Source organism: Strigops habroptila, chromosome 4, assembly GCF_004027225.2.
Source record: "Strigops habroptila isolate Jane chromosome 4, bStrHab1.2.pri, whole genome shotgun sequence".
Lineage (NCBI taxonomy): Eukaryota > Metazoa > Chordata > Aves > Psittaciformes > Psittacidae > Strigops > Strigops habroptila.
In genome coordinates this window covers 78,950,447-78,974,857 of record NC_046358.1, presented here as the reverse complement: position 1 = coordinate 78,974,857, position 24,411 = coordinate 78,950,447, and the positions used below count along the sequence as shown (strand labels likewise).

Genomic DNA, 24,411 nt, shown 5'->3' with positions numbered 1-24,411 from the left:
ATAACATTAGAAATCAAAACCAACGTATATTGAGCACAAGGAAGACTGTCATTTCAGCAAGTTGCAGGGGTTTGGTGGGGTCTTCTTGTTTGGGTTGCTGGTTTTGGGTGTATATAAATATTTACCTCAAAATTCTCACTGACTTCTTGCATCATTTTCAATTTGGTTTCATCAGCTGAAAATGAAAATTCAAGCAAAAAAAATAAATATATAACTACCTCATGAACGAAAACACAAGAATCACTGGTCAAAGAAGCAATCAGATCTTATCAGTTTAGCTATCACCGCCCAATTATAAGGCACACAATTCTCACAACCCACCATCACACAAATGCGCGCACACACACACACACAGAGCTCGCTCACTTTGGCTCATGTAAGTATTACTCATCATTTTGCTTCTTCAAAAATCAAAACTCAAACGGAATTCAAAGTGAATTCAACACATTTATCAACTGTCTAAACAACATTGCAACGTTTGTGAAATAAACTACTGAAGGACTTTCAAAAGAAAAAGAAAAGTATCTTACGTGTATTGACATCTGTAAGAGCAGCCACAAACTGAAGGTATTTTTTCATCAAAGTGGTTTGGTCCACCACCGTAGGCCCTTGTGCTGAAACAAATGCCATCTTGGAGGAGGAAGGATCAGCTTTCAGTACCTAAAATCAAGATCAACACACCTACAAAAACATTAAAAAAAATTTATTAATTTATATGCCTGGTTAACACCAGCTACCCCATACCTACATCCATTCTCTCGACACATTGAAAAGGATACATCTTTTCCAAAAGGAAAGCCTACATACATAATGCCTAGCATGTGCAGCACTCAATATCACAGGTACACACTTCTAGACAGAGGTGGCTACTGGGCTCTTCACACCAAAGCACAAACGCTCACGCGTTTCCTTCGGTCCCGTTTCTCCCAGCAACAGCAGCTCAGGGATGCTCCCTGCGCCGCACAGCTGTTATCTTGTCCAGCCGGACCCCAAACTCGCAGCTCCCCTTGGAAACATCCAGTCGAGACCCACTCCCAGAGGTGCCTGTGCTGTCCTGCCGCCACAAGCTGCCTTCCTCGCTCGCAAAGAAACCCGAAATGTAATTCAGATGGGAAGAGCGGCGACCTCTCTCCTCACCTCAGCGCTTTCCTGTCATTTCGCCTCAGCCCACTTCAGCCCTGCCACCCTTCAACAGCGACCAACAGCTGCGGGTGCTCCGCAAACATCTCCCCGGGTCCCCTCACGGCTGCCCCAGGGCCGTAGCACTGCCCGCTGGGCCCCGCGCCCCCTCACCTTCCCCGCCGCAACGCTGGTCGCAACCGGGTCGCTCCCCACCGGCAGGGCCATCACGCCGATCCCATCCCTGTCGAGGCGCCCGTCCTGTGGACACGGGCACCCGTGAACAGCGGCCACAATAGATCTCCCATCCCTCAGCCCTCCCGGTTGCCGGCCCGAGGCCTCCGAGCACAGTGCTGCCGGGGCTCCGGCCCCTTCCTCCGCCCCGCGGCGCAGCCGGTTCCGCCCCGCGGCGCGCCGGGCCTCGCCTCCTACCGCTTCGCTTCGCCCCGCGCCCGCGCTAGGCCCAGGCCCATACCTAAGCGCTGCCGCCCTCGGAGCCCCTCACCCCGCGGCTCCCCTCACGCCGCGGCTCCCTGGGCCCAGCCACCCTCGGCCCCCCAGCTCCCTCCTTTGTTGCTCCCGGAGGCCGGCGGCAGCGCATGGGCGCAACGGAAGCGCCCGAGCCCAGTTCCGGCCGCCTCCTCCCGCCACCCGCCTCCCCCGCATCTCCCGGGGCGGAGGCGGGCGCTGAGGCCCGCGGCGCCGCCTGGTCCCCGCACGGTGCGGGGTCCCGCAACCCTCGGCCACCCCCTGCCCTGCCCCGCCCCAGCCGGGAAGCGCGCCCGCCAGTTCCCGCCGGGCCGCGCTGCCTGAGCCGAGGCCGGCCGCGTCCCTCCCCTCAGCCCCAGGGTCTCCGCTAACGCAGCGGTCGCCGGGCACGACGCCGGTAACCGGGTTACCGCGGGCGCGGGGTTACTCCGGGCAGACCTGGCAGTAGTCGGTGCCCCCGGCAGGCCCAGGCCCCTCCCGCCGAGGGACCGCCCCGCCGATGCAGTCGCGACCCGGCAGCGCCCCGGGGGAGCGGCGGCAGAAGTGGCTTCGCCGCGCCCGGGAGCCGGGAGCAAAGCCGGTGGAAGGGGGCTGATCTGTTAAATAATATATATACAGCCAGGAGTAAGAAAAGGCTTCGAATAAGTACTCAAAACACTTAAAAGCTCCCATCGCGCACCTTGCGCGGAACCGCCAGCCGGGACGCGGAGCGGCCGCGTAACCGCAGCGAACTGCCCGCGGCTGGGGCATCCTCACCCCCCAGAACCTGATACTCCATCAGTCACCAACCCCGAAACACGGTCTCTGCGCTCAAGGCTGTGCCCACCCTCTCCGCGGATGGGCAGCATTTGTGCTTTTTATTTACGTATTTAACTTTTAAACCCCCGGCGGCTCTGCAGCATCCCGTTCCGTTGGCAACACCGCCCCGCAGGAACTCTTCCCCCGGGAGAGGCCAGCCGGGCGCTGCCGCGGAGGAGCGTCCCGGGGGGCGGACGGACGTGTCGCAGTACCGCGGACGGCCTCGGGGCAGCGCCCGGCCCCGGCGCGGCGAAACTCGGTCCCGGACCCATCGCAGCAGTGCCTAGCTATGGCCCCCGCCGCCCTGGTCATGCTGCTGCTGACCTGCGTGCTGCTGCTGCTCGGCCGCGCCGCCCCGGCGACAGGTAAGGGGTCTCCGGTCTGCGCTGGCATCGTCGCCGGGGAGCGGGTGAGAGGGATGAGGGCGGCGGGACAAGAGGGCAGAGCTCAGGGGTGAGGTGCTTTACTAGTGGGAGGGTGGTGGTTCCCTACCCGGGCTTGCTAGCTATGATATCTAGCATGGCATATAGGATGGAGACAGCTCCGGGCACCTTCTCAGACTTCGATCTCAGGCTCTGTGACCTTGGTGCTGTCGCTGAAGCCGGGGCATCCTGAGGCGCCAGGGTTCTGCTTTGCACTTCCTCACCCAGAAGCTTCTGCTTCCTCTGCTGACCCAGCGCCGCGGGTCCCAGGGAACCTGGGCAGCCTCCATCCCTCGCTGTGCTGCATTCTGCAAAGAGAGGTCAGGAAAGTAGAAGGAATCCCTGAATTGGATGAGATGTCTTGCTCTGCTGGTGACTCACTGAGTGACCTTGGGTTAGCCACTTAATCTCAGCTGCTGCAGTTACTGGGCTTCAGTGTGGCCCTGGTTTGTAAAGCACCGTGATAACTTCCAAGGAGAAATGCTAGATAAGCAGGAGTTAGATGGCTTTTTTTTTTTTCCCCCCAAGTTTTGCTGAAACAAAGAGGAGCATAGCCTGAATCTTCTAGAGACGGCATTTCTCAAGCATCTCACAGGCATTTCTCTATTAACTCAAAAATCTGAACTCAGGACCATTCCTTCTGTTGTGAAATGGGAATAGTGGAATTCTTGTTCAGGCAGTAATGTTACAGTTACTTCTCTCAGTCATTTTGCAACTAGATTTGCTCAGCACCTGCAATCTTTGAAATAAAATGTGGGCACTAAGTAGATGCTCTCCTTCCACCCCATACCCAGCTGATGGGTGCAGGAAAGTCAGCACAGAGGTAGCCGACTCCAGTGCTCCCTCCATGTCATGGATGAGTGAGAAATGCAATTTCTGAAGCTCGAAGACTCAGGTCCCTGTTAACAATCTGGTGGCTGCTAAAAGCAAGAAGGAAAGTCACCAGCACAAGAACCCCCCAGCTCTGCTGCTCTGCCCAGCATTGCCCCATTGCTCCCTGGTGAGAGGATAGCCAGGCAGAGCACTGGTGCAGCGAGGGAACTTGCTCCGTGTTGTCCAGTTCTGCCTCTAAAACCTCATCAAAGTTTTTGTGATGTTTTAGTCTGAATTTCTAGGACCCAGTCTTACATGTTGTTTAATGCTGCTTGTTTGAACTCATATATACATGCAACAGTTTCTTTTCCAGGTTTTTAAATGTTAAAAAAGAAGTAGTAAAGTCTTTTCTGGGATGAGTGTCACTGTGAGTCACGTAACTACAGCTGACTAGTTAAAATGTGTAAATAAATTAATTTTAAAATGCAATACAACTAGGTTTGGGTTTGTTTTTTTGTTCTTCCAATTTCCACAGAGAAGTATGGTCTGGAGATAACCAACAATGGTCCCATCACAACGGGAGCTCAAGCCACTGTTCACGCCAGTCTAAGTATGAAGAATGACAGTGTCGCATCAAACTTGTATCACTTCAACTGGATTTATGCTCCCCTGATTCTGATAGAGAAATCTGAGCAGCAGTTCAACTCTGTAATTAATGTGACTGGTGAATTTCCTGGGACTTTTCCTGTGTCTGTCTGGGTTACTCACAGAAACTGCTGGTTATGTCGGCCGGTTGCTAGAAATGTCACCGTGCTTCACATCACAGGTAAAACATCTTTACAACTTCTATGTCTTCAGGAATTCAGTATGCATCAGGATGCTTGCTTCCTTTGCTAGCACCAGAAACATGAAAGCCAGGCATAAATATGGCTTCTGCCAACAGACTTTGATTTGTATACTCCCTTGATGGAAGGTGGGTTTGGATGGCATTGTACTAACTGGGCTGTGCTGTAGTCTGCCTACATCCAGGAAGCAAGTGTGATCCTGCCCATGTTTTCCTGCGTCTTTCACCTAGATAAAATGAACTAGAAACCAGATGCTTCAGTAGCTGCAACACATCAGTGTTGTTTGGTGATGTCCAGACTCCTGAAACATGCTTCCTGTTCTGCTTCCCAGCATTTCTAAAGTTAGGATGACAAGCAGCAATGACAATCTACTGATTTTCCCCTTTGCATGACACAGCAAAAACTTAGGCCATCAGTAGAACAGAGCCATTACGTTTTCTTTTCAAGCTCTGAGTGTGCTGAAATTGGATGCAAAGTCATGGCTGCACTTCAAATAATTAATCAGCTTATTGGCAATATTTATAACCATAAATATGTATTTTTTGACAAGCTGATCAATGATGCGATGTGGTTAACCTAATCTCTGATACAGGATTGACATGAAATATCACTTGATAGCTTCCCACAATCCCTTCTTTCAGAGACTAGTAGCCACATTCCTCTAACTGATGTTCCAGTGCTCAACTTGCCTACTCCAGAATAGACTCAGCTTCCAGCCAATGATAAGGACACGGAAGAAGACAAAAGAGAGAACCATAGGGCATAGCTGACATTTTAGCTATTGAGATTTTTCTTTGAGAAACACCAAGCTTACTGGTTAAGTCTGTATACAATTATACATGAGATCTTTTCTCTGTTAAGAACTGCTGCCATGTTGAATATCTACTGATTCCTTTCTTGCTTTGCATTGTCATGTTCTCATGCCACAAGGAAAAAGCATAAAAACTTTCCATAGCTGTAAAAGGTAAGATCCCACTGCACCTTTCTGCCTTCCCAAGCAAGAGCACCTAATGAGGCTTCAAAGGGGCCCAAAGGTAGTTGCCAGTAACTCTCATAAATTACAAGTCCAGTTAGTTCTGAATTACTGGCCCCATTCTGAAGCATTAATTGTGATTCTTATTAGCGCATCATCAAGAGAACAGTTAACCAGATTTAATGAATTGTTAACAGGGTAAGAGTCTGTTATTGATAATTAATAGCCCATTAATTTTATAATGAGCTGATAAGTGTATCATCATAAGACCTCTATATTCATAGGTTAAAGAAGTTTTTTAGATCAGCCTTTTCCAGTCCTTGTAAAAAACATAGCATAGGATCTACCACAGACATCAAAATTTCTGCCTTTCTGTATTCACAATATATAGCACATCTGTTATTCATAGTAGTCAAATTTTCATTTCTACGTTTTAGTTTTAGCTACTTCCACAAAAAACAGCAACGTAAAAATCCCACAAAAGAAACAAACAAAACCTGCCACTCCAAACATGAAGAGTGGGTCTGTTGGTTTGATTCTGAATCCCTTGATCTAGATACTTGATATTAATCACAGTTCTTTTTAGATCCATAGTAAAAATTTACATTAACTTCAGTCAGTCCATGATTATTTCTCTTAGTTCTACTATAAGCTTTATCATGGCCCATTGTATTACCCTAAGCAAATAATTTAATCTCTCTGCCTCACTAACACATGTAACAACACTAAGTAATAGATACAAAATATACTTAACCACTTGGACGAGGGCCTAAAAAGACTTATGCAGTACATTTTAAGTAATGTTTTAATACTCAGACAGAGCATGCTGTGAAAGTGATGTATGTTGTCATTCTTCTTCCATCTTCTCATTTTGCAGAATTTATCACAGGGAATCTTACCATTGCCAAGATAGAACACAGTAGATTTACCACACATGGTTCTAGTTCTTCCACGGGCGCCGTGACCCGGATTTCCTTCTGTCTTCATGACCCAAGTCATTACTTCAAGTCAGCATCATTTGTCTACAACTGGGATTTTGGAGATGGGTAGGTGTGGTGACTTTGTTTACTTTAAGGAGTGTTCAAGATGGCTGTGATACAGATGCCCATCTAGGAAAAAAAATCCCAATTAAATCATAGGACTAAGCATACATCTTTGTCAGCTGGTACATTCTTAGCATGTCAACCAGATAAAGTATGAGAACTTTGGCTCAGAAGTCTCTGTACACTCACAAAATGGTGATGTTTTATACACCTAAATTTCTTGCTCAAATATATGCTTAGGTATATTACTGTGTGTGAAATGAGCTGAACTGACCTGAATGAATTGGAAAGAATAACTTCTTGTAAATAGTTGTATTAAAACATCATTTTGGCTGCAGATCTTCATTAGCGGGTTGTTGTTGAATATGTGAATAATTTGTGCACTTAAGGAAAACGCAATAATAGTAAAACCTACGTAAAGCCGCTTGGCAGCAGGGAGGAAAAAGTACATTGAGTTATTTTCTTTCTCTAAGGACGAATATATGTCCAATACAAATCAGTTTATGCAAAGAGAAATGTAAGATACAGTCTTTGAATACTACTTTTTTTCTTTCTTTTTTTTTTCTCCTCCCCCTCCCACCTTAGTGCTTCAATTAGCTTATAGTCCACCTGCTATAAAGGTAGTTGTCATAATGTACTGACTATTCCTGTTCCATTTTGTGAATTCTTTTAGCATTATCTTTAGTTTCTTTGATCAAAAATGCATAGATATAGTCTAGGTCTTATACTGATAGTAGTTCTGTTGGTGGTGCCACTGACATAAATCCTTAATGATATGAACATAAAGTAGAACTAGAATCACAGCAGACTGTAGCATTCTCTTTAAAGAACATGTGTTAGAGCTTGTCCCTTTTAAATTGGAAATATGCAATCACTTGGTAAAAGGTGATTTTGTTTCTAAATCTTTTCATGTTGCACACAGAGTTTATCAGATCACCAAGCAACCCTTTGTCTACTACAACCACTCTACCATGGGGAATCGCACAGCGCATCTTAAAGTCATAGCTGAATGGGAGCAAATTGGAAGCATCATACATGAAAGAGAAACAGTGCAGAAAACTGGTGATTTCACTACTGCTCTGGAGCTGTTAGGTAATTCTAAAACATTTTTTGCTTACTCAAAACTGCACTTGCTATATAGCTACAGATACAATCTAGCTTTAATGTGATAATACAACTTCAGCATTGTTTCACATCCAAGAACTGGTCAATGTTACTCAATTAAGTATTTCCATTGCAAAATGGACTTTGTGCTGTTCTAGCACAGAAAAAATGGGAGGAAATATGTAAAATCTTGCATTTCTTTTTCATTTACCAAAAGTTTCACTGTCTTTTGTAACAGTCTCACGTACACTTAAAACATACAATAAAATGCTTACTGTAACTTATGGTGGATTTATTTGTTTAATTTATGCCAGCTATTTAACTATTATTAGTTAAATAAGCATTAGGAAAGTCTTATTGATTTGATCAGGTTCAGGAGTACACAAGCACATAACTAAAAATGTAAAGGATTAATAAAGTAGTTGATTATATGTTTAGAAGAATTCACAAATAACTCAGAAATTTTACAACAACTCTAGCACTAGGTTTCTTTTTTGCATGTGAGACAAGTATTATTTGTGTGACTGATAGAGCTAAAACCTGCAAAGTCTGTGAAAATAAACCTTCACTGGAAAACCAGGGAATTTCAAGTTTACATGTTGAGTGTGACATGGTTTGGTTTTTTTCCTTCCTCAGATGCTGTTCAAAGTATTAATGTAGTGGGCTCTAGAGAGACTCACGTAATGGAAGACTTGAATTTGTCTCTTCATATCAATGGCACGTAAGTAGCAAACACAACTTCTTTCCCTATTTTTTCTATTTAAGTCCCTTTTTGTCTATTTGTTTTTCCACACTGTGTCCTTAAAATAGTTAGTTGCACTCCAGAGAACTGTTTCTTCAAACAAAAAAGAAGAAATTTCCTTTGAACAAAATGCTGTTGAATATTGGATTTTCCTGACTTGAAATACCATGAACTCTTTAAGAGCCTGAAAGAGCCTGCATCTTTACAGAAAAGTAGAATCCTCCTATATAAAGCAAATGTCTCTCCACTCCCGGAGGGACGGGGAGGAGAATCGAAAGATTGCAACTCCCACAGGTTGAGACAAGAACAGTCCAGCAACCAAGGCACAACACAAAATCACTACTGCCACCACCAATAACAATAATGATATGGGAAATAGCAAGGGGAGAGAACACAATTGCCCACCACCCGCTGACCGACACCCAGCCCAACCTGAGCAGCAATCTCTGCCCTCCGGGTAACTCCCCCCAGTTTATATACTGGGCATGACGTGCTGTGGTATGGAATACCCCTTTGGCCAGTTTGGGTCAGGTGTCCTGTCTCTGCTTCCTCCCAGCCTCCCCTCCTCCCTGGCAGAGCATGAGACTGAGAAAGTCCCTGGTCGGAGTAAACATTACTTAGCAACAACTGAAAACATCAGAGTTATCAGCATTGTTCCCAGGCTGAAAGTCAAAAACACAGCACTGCACCAGCTACTAAGAAGGAGAAAAAATTACTGCCACAGCTGAACCCAGGACACCCCACCATTAAATAAACTGTATTCGGAGCCCTGTTGCACAGCAGTGATCCTGGACTGGCACATGGGCGTAATGGGTCTGGGGAATAATTTTGGCAAAGTTGAGATTGCCACAAGATGAACTAAGAGAGGCTCCATGCAGGGAGGATTATAGGAGAGTCATGAGCACCTCAATCCTAGCACGAGCTCTCTCAAGCTGTAGCATTTAGAACATATCAGAGGACTTTTACATGGCAGAAGCAATTTGAATACCATTGAAACACTCAGGAAAACTCCTTCACCATAAAAGCTCTATGACCACAGAAGTCATTTATACTCCAGAAGAGCAGAAGAGTGACGCTTACTCCCAGTTCTCCTACTGGGAGCTGTTTAGGCTAATGCTGGATTTAAAAAAAAAAAAAAAACCAAAACCAAAAAAACCAAATAGAGCAGGGCTATTAGTGGAGATGTAGGATGGAGCAAGTAGCACCCAACACAAAGTCGTTTGCCAAAGGCATAAATAGTCCCAATAGACAAAGCAGCACAATTTGCATTCAAAAGTGAATGGCACATTAGCAGGAGTGAAGATGGCATACCAGTAAACATGAACAGCCAAAAACCATTACAGGAGAACTTGAGATCCCTAAAAGTAGGCTTGGCTTTAAGATGGACAGTGTTTGCCAGACTTAAACTCCTGGCCACAGGACTAGGACTGATGCAATAGGAGCTTATGATAGAGAAGCAATGAAAAAGCCTTGAGAGATGGGTTATCAAAAACAAAGCTAGAAAATGAGCTAAACACACAAACACACTGCTTTCTTTAGCAAATAATGTCCTAAAGAGATAAGGAACAAAATACTAATAAGATGGGGTAAAGAAAAGCTCTATCTGTTTGTCAGAATCAAAGTCCACAGAGCATAATGTGAGTCCAAGCAGAATCAGTCAGAACAAGGGTCTGAAAATGTAGATAAAAGGCATCAACTAGACATTGTAAGAAGATGCATGACCATGAAGTGGATTACACCTATTTTACTTGGTAGCAAATAAGAACCTATTTGTTATTGTAAGGGAGTACCGTGATCCTTGCAATTTATTTGCATCTATTAATCCATTGTACAGAACTCATCTTACATTCTTTCCAGTTTTGGTTGTGGGGATTTTATAATCAGAAAAGTCTTGGGTGTGCTTCAGTAGCACAAACAGTGATTTCTTCTGTGTAAGAACAAAGGAAAAACAACCTATACTCCCTTGGAAGTGCAGGAAAAAAAGATTCCTTTTATCTTTATCGGAGAGGGACTATGGGATTTTCTGCACAAAAGGCCTGCCTATGACCCACGCAGGTATTTATCTCTCATCTGAAAGGCTTGCTTTTATAGAAGCATTACAAAGAACTTTTTCAATTGACAAATGTTATAAACTGAATGCTTGTGCAGTTAATACAAACTTCTCTATCTGCACTTAGATTAACTTCATTATTTTTGCAATTATTATACTATTTTAACCAAATGGTTCATCAGCTCTTAGCTGAAATTTTTGCAAAGTTTTCACCTAATTTATTTTTTTCTTTTTGCTCTTGTCCCATTTCAGCCCACCACTAGCGTTATGCTGGCTTATAAAGGCCGAGTGCATCCCACTGGAAGGGGAAAAATGCCATCTAGTGGTGATTAATGGCTCCTGCTACAATCTCAGCCATACCTTCAGCGATGCCGGACAGTATTGCCTCAGCGTCAGAGTGGAGAACGGCGTGACGATGCTGCAGACATACCATGAAATCAAAGTGTGGCCAGCAGGTGAGGGGCATCTAATCAGAGCAGCTCAGAGATTCCCACCTGTCAGAGAACCAACAGTCTCAAACATGTCAAGGACAATTATGGATTAACTAGCCTGCAGATGAAGTTTCCGGAAACTGGTATAGATCCCTGAATGCATAGGAAAGAGAAAGGAGAGCCTGTAATGTGCCTACTGTAATTGCTCAGAGCTTCTTGCATCCTGCTGAACCCTTAGTCTCAAGAGTATCTTGAAGCTAATGGGTTTCCTGGGAAGGCTGATTTACTTAAATTACATAATTTTAGTTTAATAGTCTGGCTTTTGTAGTTAGAGAGGGTAACTAGAACACATATACATTTGTAACACTCCCTTAATTAAGCAGTCTTAATTCTTCTTTTTGTTCATTTTAGTTATGGATTTTTTAAAGGTTGATTTTTCTAGGCCTCCAGTTCAGTGCAAGTTTCTGTCCCTCCAGCCAGGAATGCCTGCTGGCTTCCCCATGCATGCTCACACCCATGCTCCCCTTGGGCCTCTGAATCCTCTGAGAAAGGGGTTATGTGGCCAAGTGAAGAGAACCAGAGGACAACCAGGCTGTGATACAGAATGGATATACCGTCTCAGCATGGGCCAGCACTTGCATACAGACAGGGCAGCCAAGTCCAGAAGGCATTGATGAGCGTTCAGGGTTAAGTATGCAAATCCTCTTTGCTGGAGGCTGCTAGCTGCTGTGAAGATGGTGTTCCTTCCTCATCAGGTAACACAGAGATACAAATACTCTGGAAAGTTAGGACAAACATATGTAAAGGGGTGGAGGTTTTTAGGCTGCTCAAGGGAAAAGAGGGTAAAAAGGGATAGGAAAAACCAGTCTACAATTCTGCATTCCCACTTCTGAGATCTCAGAAAGATCTGAAGTGATCTGGGCTGAAAAATATATTCCTTGTTACACAGATGTAATTTGGTCTAAAAATACAAAAACTTCTCCTAAAACATAATTTCCTTGTCACTGTTGCCTCTTCTCAGTGTATTGTATCACTCCGGGAATGTGCTCTTGTGCTCTTTCCTAGGGATCCACCCAGCTTTTTTTGTCCTGCTCTGCATTGTTCTGGTTTCAGTGGTGCTAGGACTGGTGCTGTACACAACCTTCCGAAGTAACACACAACAAAAAGATCTTGTGGAGGTATTCTGTTACTCTTACTTTGAGCTGGGATAGTAATTAGACACCTTTCAGCCATATGCCTTCTTTAATTCCCAGACTTAACAGAGTGGGAGAGAGCATTTCCCTGGTGTGTCTGATCTATTCCATGGAAAAATCTGAACAGTGTAGGCAAACACTTGAAACAACAGGCAGGCTTTCTGGCTTGTTGTAGAGAACTATAATCCAAGTTGCCAGGCTATCATGGGCAATTCGTTAATATACCCAAGCAAGTGCTTGCTTTGAAGTATCCCTTCCAGAGGATCTACCTTAGAGTGGTTACATGAAAGAAAACAGGGAGATAGTGAGAATACAGGAGAGTAAAAAAGGGTAGGTACATTACCTACAGTGGCACTAAATTGTCACCTGACCCTAGCATGTGACCTTTATCACTCCATCTCCCTTCCATCTCTGGTGTAGCTTTCACGTGCTGCATTACTATATTTGTAATAAGCATGAGCTCCTAAATCAAAAGTAGCTTTCATGGCCCTTTGGAAAGTACCTAAAACACTTCACATCATACCATGATATGAATAATATACCTCTAGAGAGACTACCTATGAGACATGTGCAGCAGGTATAAATCAGAAGTCTCTCTCAAGTTGGTGACTGAGTGAAACTGATTGAGGACCAAGTGCTGTTTCTGGCCCAAAGTATTCTTGCTAGATTCACTCAAGCCAGTGGGACCCAAATTAAAAGTGATCTCTTTGCTGTTCCTTTTCCAGGTAGCTGACTTCGACTTTTCTCCACTGTCTGATAAAAGCTTGTCTTCTCATTCGGAGTCAGGCTGTGGCCAGATATGTTGCAGATCATGTTTACCTCAGTCGTCACAAGAAGTTGCCAGGGAGACCCATGAACTTCTACATTCTTTTTACAAGCCAGTCAAAACATACACAGTGTGAAGAACACAATTGCACTTTGGTTACACTAACTACCCAGTTTAACTTCCTCACTTATGATGAGTTGAAAGCCCAGTGCTGCATGAATGGCTTGGTTTTGCCAATGCAATGAGGTTAACCACTTTAAGCCCAGCACTTGAACTAAAGAAGAGCAAGCCCTGAAACACAGTAAAAGTAGCTTTGTATTTTTAAATTATACGGGTGTGCACTTTTACAGCTGTAAATGCAGCATTTTATTCTTATGAAAGATTGTTTTATGTGCAGATTTGCTAAACTCACTACCTCTTGTAATTTCTCTGTTCCCTCTGCTGTCTGTTTCAAAGAAAAAAATGCTTAAGACAAACTTAATTCTCTTTCCTATGTTACAACAGTATTACTGAAATGGAAGTCACCCAAAATGCTGTTGAATGTGTGTTTGTTCTAAGAAGGAACTGACTTGTGCAGGTTGAGAATGGTTTAAGCGCTTCCAACAAACCAGGCTACCTGTTATCTTTTTCCCTCTTGTCTTAAAAGACCCATTTTTTAAGTTTAATGGGCTTTCTGTGGGGCCATGGAGCTGGTGACCTGCTCATGAGGAGCTAGTTACTAGCAGTATTTTGGTGGGATCACAGTACATGCTGTAGAAGACTCCACATCTCCAACACTTTGTCGAGTAGTGTTCCACTCTATTCTGTATAAGCAGCTTTTTTTTTTTCTCCCCAAGGCTGTTCATTCTTCTTTCACATATTATTACCCAGGTAGTCACCAAAGCTCCTTTTCCCCAAAAAATGCAGCAACCAGTAGCTCAAAGCTGCTCAGAAAAACATATTCAATTCAAATTTCTACTCAATATCAAGGCTGTATAAACTCCATGTATCTCCTAATTTATTAGTTAAACTATATTAACCTGTATTAGTTTCCTGCTCAGCCAGGCTTTGCCCCCTGCTATGAGGCATTTTGGAGTGCCCTGGAGGCTTTTAAACAGAAGTGCCTTTGTGGCCATTTCTTTCTTTAAACACGACACAAACATGCCACACCTTCCCCACCTCTAATTTAAAGCCTGTGGGGATTTGTGGGCCTGGGGTTTTTCAAGTACATCATAATTTCTCCAATGCACCAATTGGGAAGTAATTGTCTGAATGTGAGGCTTTTTACCAGGAGGTTTTTGTTGTGCTCATCTCACACATTCAACTTCTGTGTTTCCTCAGAGAAGCCCAGAGCTTCAGTTCCTCTGTGAAGAAATTACACAACCTCAGAATGGCTTTGTTAATTAACTTGATAAATTCAAAATAGAGTAGGATCATCTAAGATAACAAATGATCCAGTAAAACAAAGGTTTTGTCAAAAAAGTACTTTCTGAGGGCAGAACTTCTTTTGGCTTTTTTTATTTTCTAAAAAGAATCTATAAGTAAGCTTGTTGATTAGGAGTGGTGTCTTTTGTTATTGTCAGTGCTCTGGTCTCAAACCCCTATCTCCAGTCATATTCAATCACTTAAGAATGTGCCTCTCCTTAGCAAAGAAGCGATTGTTCTTGAGAGCTTCAGTTTTATCGCTTATCCCTGAGACCCCAGACATCTGAGCCACTGCCAAAGGTATGACTTGTTCAGGGATGTCAGTGTGTTCTGTAAACAGCTACATGGTCCTTGGGCACTGGAAATAACAGATTCCTGACGTGAAAAATGCAGCTCAGAGTGATGGTGGCCCTAGACAGACTGCACAGTGTCTCTCTGCAGCCAGAAGTTTAATTTGAGCTTCTTTTATTATGTTTGTGATAGACACACCTAAAGACAACCCCTTGGCACACGAATTTAAAAAGCCCTTTCTTCTCCATATTGCACTCCTAGAAAAGACAACAGCTATGAGAGCAGACTCAGCTATGGATGCATGAGGTCTTTTGAGTTGGAGGAAGATCATATAAAAGGAGTTAGACCTATGCTCTGCCGCATTTCCCATTAATAACCAGCTGATTCAAAGGGTATCATGAGGTGTTAGACCACGAACATTGTTTCTTTGGTTTTGTGCTTCCATGCTCTCCCCGGTACATGCAAGCTGAGATACAACTGATCATACCAAACCTGGCTAAAGTGGATATCAACTCTCAGTAAAAAAAAACCAGAGGGACATGGAGTTAGTGAGACGAAAGACAGGCCAAAGAAAATCCCCTATTTCCTATTGAGGAAATCAGAGCAAACATCCTTCAGAAGAATATTGTCTCTTATTCTCTTCCTAAAATGAACAAAGGCTGGCAAAGGAGTCAAATGATTCAGAAGGGCAGAAAAGATAAAGCACTACAAAATGGAAAGTCAACACTACCAAACAGTGGAAGATATTCAAGAGCAGATGGAAAAGAATAGAGGTTAGAAAGAGAGACAGAAAATGAGCAGTGGACAGTGGAGAAAGTACTCTTAAAAGGGCATGTCAAGAAGCAAATTAACCAAGAAAATTTAAACAACCCTAACAAATTGAGGTATAAGTATGAGAAATAGTCACACGAACATGTTCCCAAATCCAATATGAAACTGCTTCCTGCACAAAAGACTGATCTGTGGGTTCAATAAATGCCTCTGAAATTGAAGGCAAAAGGTAATTGAGCAGTTCAGGATATAGCAAGGAGATCAGTGGGATGTAACAAGGATCAGCAGGAGGATTCATTTTGTTAACCTTAGGAATCAATGACCTGGAAAAAGGAATGTTCAGCAAAACTATGAAACTCACTGATTCAAAATATAGTCCAGTGAGTACAAAGCCAAAGAGTGATTAAATTCAGGTGATAAGCCGGAGTGTGAGCAGATAAAAAGTTTATGTAATGAGAATTATTTACAAGAAGATGCATTTGAGAACAAAAAAGTTCGGAAAGACAGTATGAAAACACACAGTAAAGCAAAAGAACTTCTGTTATTCTGTAATTTATCCAATAAACAATGGTACCAGTTTGTGCAGTAGATGTAGGGGCAAATTAGCCATTTATCTTAACAGTAGAGCATAAGGCTCAGTCGCTGAGCAGGTCAAGGTTGAATTCTGTCTTTCATCTCTGGAGAGTAGATTACACAGCCCAAGCTATGACAACAGGGTGAATTCACAAGACCTCAATTGCATTTGCTGAATGCTGTAGGAATGGAAATTGCTTCAGCAAGAGGAAGGTGAAGAACTTCATATTTAAATGCTCAGCATTATTATTAGATAATCAGCCAACACTTCACCTTGATTTTGTAGAGCCAGTGCCAGTTTCCGTGGAAACTGAAATCTATCCTGCAGCTGTCACAGGACTGTTTAAACCCTGCAGATCTCAGTTCTGACAGCACACCCAATGCTACCAACGTGAGGTTTTAAATTGCAGCCACCAATATGAGGAATGCACAAGTTCCAGAAACTTCTTTCAGAGATGGGTATGCTCGTTGCCAGCACGCATAATTTCAGTGTGCGTGTGCGTAAGGAGAGCAGTGGCTGCATATAGTGGGTTTAGTACAAAATACCATAGTTGCACAACAACTGGCACAGCTACCAGAGCAAACTATACCAGAGCACTAGTGAAGGACTACCCCAGCCAAATACATTTTTAATGCATTTACTCAGTCATCCTGGGAGGCAGGGAAGTGATATTATTCACAGGAGGCAAAAGGGAGCCATATAGAGATACGGAGCTTGCTTGTGCAGAGGCAGGTGCAGATACCTGCATAAAAATCAAGATTAAAAAGAGTCAGGAACCATGCAGACCATCTACCCAGTATTGGTTCTTTTTACAGTCTGTGGAGCGAGGTAAGCCCTACATTCAGGTCGTATTTTACAGACAGCAAGCTTAATATTACACCTACCTACCGTAGGTGTAGCAAGGAGCCTGGGCACAGTACAGGCAGTGTGGAGTTGCCATTTGTGCACTGCACAGCAGGTGTCTCCCACTGCACAGGAATATTTCCATAGTCTCCACACTCCCACGATGGCAGGCGTGAGCCACGGGTGAGACTTGGAGTGAGTATCTTTATGCACGCCTCGCTGTGGCATGTAAGCTAAATGCACAGCCAACTGCGGTACGAGACACGTACTATTCACAATATGAGTACTGTAGTTTTGGGTGCCACCCCAAGCAACTATGAGGAATGACTCAGTGTTGATCACTACACCCAGAAATGCTTGTCCCAGGTGGGGTGAGCCCTGCATCTCTCGCTGGGAGGCGATGGAGGGACAGCATGAGCAAGCTGCACAGGTAATAACCCTCCTGGGAGAGAACTTCCTGTACGTTATTCAATGCACTTGACATGGCAACACCCCGTTCCACAGTCTGTCACACCAGTGCTGCGTGATTAGAAACTGGTGTGGGACTAGGCCCATTTCCGTGAATGAAAGCAGTATGATTTTCCTTAAAGGAGAGTAACTGTGAAGTTTCAATCTACAATGATTTATCTTACATTAAGGAAAATGAAGAAGAAAGCAGTGCACAATATAAACCACAGCTGAGTCTATACATTTCTTGAAATCACCTGGTAGTCCCATTGCTTCAGTAGAAGGCCTCAGAAACAGGGAAGCAGAAGCAGCAACAAGCACATTCTGGTTTAATATTCTATAAGCTTAGTCCTTCCTGGTAATACAAATTAGGACTCTGTCATTTGAGGCATCTTTTCAGCTACAATTTAGATACAAAATGAGAACTGACCACAGCAGTTAAAGCTCTCTTATCTGATCAACAGCATGTACTTACTAGCAAAAAAAAAAATTCCATAGAGTTTTTAATGTCTTTTCAGTTTCCTGTCCTTAATCTAGTCTTCTTTCATTATATGCAAAGAACTTATAATATTTTTGAATTAGATAAAAAAGGCAAAAATAATCTAAAAAATCCAAGTGCACCTGCTAAGTAAATAGCAATGTCCTTACTTTCATTAAGGTAATCTTGATACATTACATTCTTCCCATACTAATGAAGTTCAAGTTTAATGGATTTCTCTTACCACCCCAAGCTATGTAACATAACACAACATGCTCAATTTAACAAAACCAAGCCATTATTGACACTGGCCAGTTTGATTCTGCTTCAGCAAAGCCCTCAAGCACATGCTGAAGTGCAAACAGAGGAGCAAACATGGAGGAGCAGCTCCTCGGGACAGTGGAAAGGTCTGAAGGAAAGGTAAGCAGCCTTGCTTCAGTGGGAGAGCCCAGTTCAGGAGCACATCAAGTGGCCTGCAGTGAGCCCCTGCATCTGAAGAGCTGATGACTAACGCAAAAAACTTTTCTTAGCCCACTACCAGATTTTTTCCATGTGCAATGAATTCATTTGCAATTCACACTTGCAATGGATCCACAGCAATGTTGTGGGTCCCAAGGGACAAACAGGGCTGGTTTATGAAAGGCAGTGTGGCATGTTCTCTGCTACCCCAGGTGAGTGCCCCATGCAGAAACACTGCAATTATAAAGGCAGGTAGATCTGTGTTTCTGAACTGAACCCCAACAACACAGAACAATTCTCAGGAGGCTCTATATTTGCATGTTAAAGTGTTTTATTGTATTTAATTAGACCATTAAAGTAAGGTATTTCTCTTACTAAATAATCTATATGTTGAGGAGTTGATCGAGGTTATAAGTAAATCTAAGTTAAAACATTGTGAGAAAATAGGAGAGCAGTCAACCAAGACAGTATCAGAAAATGAATGACAGACCCTGCTCCTGGGGAAGAGAGATGGGTCAGAATAGTCCCCTCGAGGCACCAGGGAAAGACTTGGATTTGTTACAGCTTGAGTTTTGACTCTGAAATTATTCAAGGTAGCTCTACTTGTGGTATTTTGAGTTCTTTCTTGTGACCTTTTTCTCCCTCTAACAGCAGCAGGACAGTAATGCTCTACCCTCTCAAACAACTGCAAGATTTCTCTTATGGATAAAACTATTCATGCTTGCTAACATGAATGTTTCAGATCACAAGTCCACCTCTGCAAAAGGAGTGAGGCATCCATTTCCCGTGGACAGCTCACCGCTGCATTCTGAAGTATCCTGAACACTGATCCAGGCCACACAGCTTGGATGGGGAGTGGGGAAACTTTCACAGGCAAGTGGATGTGTAAATTGTCATTATTTTATTTGGGTTTTATTCTCTTTTCTCTGCTTTATTCTTTCCTTCTCTTTGGCTTGGTAATAGGTACTGGGGAAAACCTGCTTGCAGACAGGAAGACACCATATAATTAAAGTATTCTATTTAGTTCTGTAGGAACAACATCCTTTTTCATAAAACAGTATGTGAAAAATCAGGTAAGCAGTGCATGCATTTTTTATGAAGAGGAGGACCCTGACTATTACTAATGAAGTACAGAAAGAAAAGACAGGACTCTCAGTAGGCAAATATCATCCATTAAATGCCTCCCTAGGGATCAAGTGACACAATTGAGAGACACTAACTGCCTCCTACATTCCAATTGGTACCAGCAGGAAGCCTATTTGTAAAGATTTGTGCTGCCTGTACTCTGTTAGTGTAAGATGCCACATAAATATTTTCTGACCTTTGCAGTAAATATTACCTTTTTCTTTTTTTCCCACAGACCAGCAGCCTGATTTTACCTCTTAAAACCATTGATCCTGCTGAAGAATGAGCACAAGAGCAACCCTGTGAGTGTGCACAGACCCACTGAAGTCAATGGACCTGCTGAACGTGTGTTCTGAATGTTTTCGGATTGGGGCTTTATATACATCGCCCTTTACTACAAGACTTCCATGGTTCTTTTTGTAAAAGCATACCAGCCTTTTACTAAATACCTAGTACCAAAGATCAAAAGGCTTTTGAAATATGTCCCCTAAGGAAAGCAAAAAATGCGAACTTAGAAATTCATTAATTTCAAAACTGATTAATCAAAGGTAGCTCTTTGATCAGTGAAGAAAGTCCTCAGTTCCAAAACAATGAGCACTTTAATAGGGAGCGATTGCATCTCCCCGGGTATATTGTCCTTGAAGCATATATTAGGCTCTCATGGGTGTCACTATCAGGGCTGACCAGGACTCCAAAGCACTTCTACTTTTCATTACTGTACCACCTGAAAACTCAACAGCTCCCTCCCATGTACTAACTGCTGTCTCCATTTGGCTCTCTGAAGTATGCAGTAATGTTTGCACTAAAGCTCCCTGTGGTTTTGTTTTTATATATGTGTGTGTGTGTGCATATATATATATACACAGAGACATATACATGCAATATCCACTGCCATCCAAATGAGAAATGCACAGTGATTCCCTCCTGCAGTGGATTTTACACGACTCCTATAAAAAAAACCAACTGCAGTCACAAATAGCAGAGATTAAACAGCAATGTCAAGGTCTGAGAGGAGAGATTACAGATCCCATATCCGCAGATGTTTGCAGCTGCTGTCAGTCCTATGATTTAAAGAGCTGTTCTCCCACATCATTACAGGACAGGCAAACGTCTGCCACAAATAATCATCCACAGATCCTACTCTTCCCTGGGCAGCTTAGTTTGGATCAAACAGAGCCTGTTCAAAACTTGCCATGCTCGTTGCAGAGGTGGCCACAGTTCGGTAAGGGGTGAACTGAAACTGTCCTCCGGTGTCAAGAACTTGTTGGGGTGTAAGACTCAACAAGGACACTTGGTAATCATGGAAAACCAGCAGGAACTCACCCCTTGCACACTGCTCAGTTTGAGTTGCTACTGGATGATGAATTGTCAATGACTTTGGGAGGGTCACTGTGGCAATGGGAAAGCAATGGATATGCAGTTGTTAAGATTAACACCTAGCATTCTGTTGGTTTTCACACCACAGATCTGCAAATTATGTAAAAAGAAAAATAATTCCTGGGACCTACTGTCATGGAAGGAGAAACAACTCCAAAGCAAGCTTTTAAATTAAAAAGAAAAAAATAACAGCAATATCAGGTCATTACAAAGGGACTTTCTGTCCAGAAATAGACAAAAGAAGGCATAGCATCCTTCAGGGAAATATCAAAGTGAAGCAAAAAGCATAAAAAGTATGAGGCAATTCTATGGTTTGGGGATTTTCTGGGTAACATCGGTGCTTCTGTAAAACAGACTCCTGAGAGCCAAGGAGAAAGACAATGGTAATCAAGGCATGTGTAGAGCAGGACAGGGAGTTTTCAGAAAAGGTGGGTATGGTCATTCACTGGCAGTGACACAGCAATCGAATCGCCCTCTTAAAGTGAGTGAGAAAGCTGATGCACAATGAGAGGGGTGTGAGTTCACAGCTCCTCTGCGCTCCTTTCTCAGTGCATGCTCTTCCATGCAAGGTGCCATTAGCGTCGCAGGGCTGCCCTCCTCCCACTCCAGCTGTGCCATGGGAGCACTCACTAGCCTTTGGTCCTGTCCCTGTCTCTGTGCTGAACCTGCCACAGCGAGTGAACCACGGGAGCATTCCCTAATTCACATCAGCCAAATCGCTGGAGCCAGTTTGCATCAGCCCTACTGATATTGCCTGAAGCAAAAACATACATGCTCATGCAAACCCCTTCTGCCAACAAATAGGAAAGGGCAACAACCTCTGGCAAAAAAGCACTGAGGAGCATCTGGATCAATAGCCTCTTCCATTGGCTCAGCTGGACCTGCAAAAAAGCATACATCCAGGGCCTCACTGTGCTTTCTGAGTAAAGCAAACTGCCTCACACAAAGGCAGTTCAGGGCATTAGCTGATGGGCTGCCAGTTCACACCCTGGTTTACTTGCTGCTAATTGTTTAAACCAGCAATATAGTATCTCCTGGGTACATGAACATACAGAAGTCCCTCTGCAAACGCCAGCCACTATTCTGCTGTTTATTACAGTAACACGTTGCAGCGTTTGAGCCAGCAGAGAAACAGAAAGAAAACAGCTGAGCAGGGCTGTCAGACTCAATCAACAAATGTACAACGGGTTTGCCATTTTATAGAGCTGCACCTCTCTTCTGTTATATCCCAGACTCTCTGGGAGACTCAAAATACCACATCCCAGGCTGATATGTGTTGGTCTGACTCCGCTGTGGTCAGCTCTGGTTTACACAACCTGCAAGGCTTAAAAATGTTCAGCCCCAAAATGTCACCTGAAAACTTGACAAAAGCGTACTCCATCATCTCCTTCAGGCCACTGGTAAAGATCATAAATGACAGGCCACAGAACAGACCTTGGAGTACTGCACAGGTTACATGTTCACATGAGTGTGATCAGATCAATGAGCCCAATCATCCAACTGGTTTTTTTATCTATTGAGTCGTCTGTCCATCCAGAATGTCATGTCCCACACTAGATAGAGGAGTATCTAGGAGATTGTTGAAAGCCTTGCTAAATTTAAGGTCAATCATAGACTCATAGAATCACAGAATGACTTGGGTTGGAAAGGACCTTAAGATAATCTAGTTCCAAAGCCCCGTCATGGTCAGGGACACCTCACACTAGACCAGGTTGCTCAGGGCCCCGTCCAACTTGTGCTTGAGCACTGCCAGGGATGGAGCATTCACAACTTCCTTTGGGTAAGCTGTCCAGTGCCTCACCACTCTCACAGTAAAGAATGACAGTGAAGAATGAGTAAATGACAGAGAGGTTCTTCCCTCATCCACAAATCCTATTGTTCTATCATTGAAGGCAATAAGGTTGGTCAGGCATGTTTACTCCTGGTCAGCCTGTGTTGATTGCTCCATGTGACCTTCTCCTCCTTGTATTCACAAGTGGAACAGTTAGTTGATGCAAAAGCTATGGAAAATTCAACTGTCCTTTGATATTTCTATTCGGCAGCATCAACCACAACCAAGTTTAGCAGTATCTACAGTCAAAGCATCTTTCTTTCAAAGATGGATGTTATGCAGCAGACAGGCCATGAGTTGGCTGGTGCCAGAGTGAGCACTTTCCTAGCTGAGCAGGACCTACTAACTAATATGGTTCAGTCATAAGACTCTCATCTGAAAATCAGACTTGAAAATAGTTCATGATTAGCACTAAAAACTTAGTAGTTTTAGGCAATGAGTGCATTTAACCAAATGCTTCAAGAAAAGACATACAAAAAACCATTTTCCTGCTAGCCTAGGAATTGCTGTTTCTTATACAACATCCCAAATTTTGATGTATACTGCGGCACGTTCATGGTGCTGTATAATTTTTAAAACAGATGGGGCTTGTTTAGTTCCAAAGCTCTTGAGAATGCCATTTTTCAATACAAATCTGGAAAATTTCCACCTAATTTATGCCACAAAGTTAGCATGATTTCACAGCAGCTGGATATATTTCCCTAACTCACATACTCTGCAAACACAGCCTGTACCTACATACACATATCTATCTTCAAGACAGATACAGAACCATGGAATGCAAATGTTTCATCAGTGTGCATGTGGGACAGCATTGCTACTTGCAGGAGAGTTTACTTGGGGTTTCAAGGCAGGCTCTGGCACTAAGGATTCACATTCACTTCTTTATGCTGCACATGCCACACTTCCGAAACTCTTATAGATTTTTTTTGAGAATTTACTTTCTTATTTTAAGCAAGGCAATTTTTTATATTCCTTTTGCATTACAACTAAGTGCCTTAGTACCATCTGTCAAATTACTCACATGGAGCCATGAAAGCATTCTCAGATAATCTAATATGGGTGAGTGATGCAATTTAAAACACTTCTAATTCAGGTTTGACATGGCTACTAATCAGGGCTCAAGATCAGAGGACAAAGAAGTATTTTCTCTTTCTAATGATATGCAGCACTGTAACTTTCAAAACATGCAATGTATATATTACCAGCCCAGCACTCTCACAAGTCATGAAGTTTCGGAGCATGACATTGCATTGTTTGGATGTGGGGGAGCCTGCAGAGCCACAGCTACAACATTTTAAATGTGATATATTTTTTAGCCTAGAAATGCTGGAGATATATGTAGCTATATATTTTTTTAAATTGCTTCCTTTCTCCTGAAAGGGAAGAAAGATTGTTAAGTGGTTTTATTGTGGCACAGAGGGAATCACACTGGCTCCGAGAGGAAATAACATTGCAATCATAAAGCCTTCAAGAGTGCATCAAGGATCCAGTAAGCTGCATTGAAACTACGCCTCGGCTTCCCTCTGCAGATTTGAGGGGGATGAGCTTTGGTGCTCTGGAGGAGTCAGAGATGCCATGAGGAGAGAGAAGAAAACAAGGGTCCTCACATTCCAACCCCTCATCAGTCAGTTTGCCTGCAAACCCACAGAATGTTCTGAAAGCTAAAGCACTGATAACTATAGTTCACATTATTCTCCTCTCTTGAATAACTTAATACAGAATTTAATGTCAGGTTCACTGTCTCAGCCTAAAAGACAACTGCCACAAAGGCAGTCTGACAAGAAAATAAGTAAGTGGCTTTAGCTTAGGTGACTTAAAAGGAAAATGCACATAATATAGCATTTTCAAGCAAAACTGTGCCAATAGTGCCTGGGCATTTTCAGAAGCCCGGAGAGCAGGCAAGGCCATGGGTGCTACTGAAAGCCAATGAAGCAGGAGGGGTCCTGCTAGCAAAAATCCTACCTCTGCTTTTGAAAGTTGTCCTTCTAAGTTCCCACTTATCAAGATGGCTTTTATGCAG

General features: G+C 43.4%; 2 protein-coding genes across 9 annotated transcripts in view; one reads left to right on the top strand and one right to left on the bottom strand.

The window, feature by feature from the left end:
- The window catches only part of TRRAP (transformation/transcription domain associated protein), a 100,615-nt gene extending 98,517 nt beyond the window's left edge, over positions 1-2,098 (bottom strand). For 4 of the 8 annotated variants that reach the window (XM_030482727.1, XM_030482733.1, XM_030482732.1 and 1 more), the window contains exons 1-4: positions 1,595-1,760; positions 1,294-1,380; positions 531-681; positions 126-175 (exon numbers count right to left, since the gene is read on the bottom strand). In XM_030482727.1, the coding sequence (XP_030338587.1) occupies positions 126-175; positions 531-630 (150 nt within the window). In that variant the 5' untranslated portion in view covers positions 631-681; positions 1,294-1,380; positions 1,595-1,760. Of the gene's footprint in view, positions 1-125; positions 176-530; positions 682-1,293; positions 1,381-1,594; positions 1,761-2,046 lie in introns of those variants that run through there. The other 4 variants (XM_030482728.1, XM_030482730.1, XM_030482729.1 and 1 more) reach the window with 4 other exon arrangements.
- Positions 1,816-13,319, top strand: TMEM130 (transmembrane protein 130). Its single transcript, XM_030482736.1, has 8 exons — positions 1,816-2,771; positions 4,177-4,467; positions 6,337-6,505; positions 7,425-7,594; positions 8,243-8,327; positions 10,651-10,853; positions 11,895-12,007; positions 12,748-13,319. Exons 1-8 carry the CDS (start codon positions 2,696-2,698, stop codon positions 12,922-12,924), a joined length of 1,284 nt encoding a protein of 427 aa, XP_030338596.1. The 5' UTR covers positions 1,816-2,695; the 3' UTR covers positions 12,925-13,319.
- Positions 13,320-24,411: the final 11,092 nt, after the last annotated feature.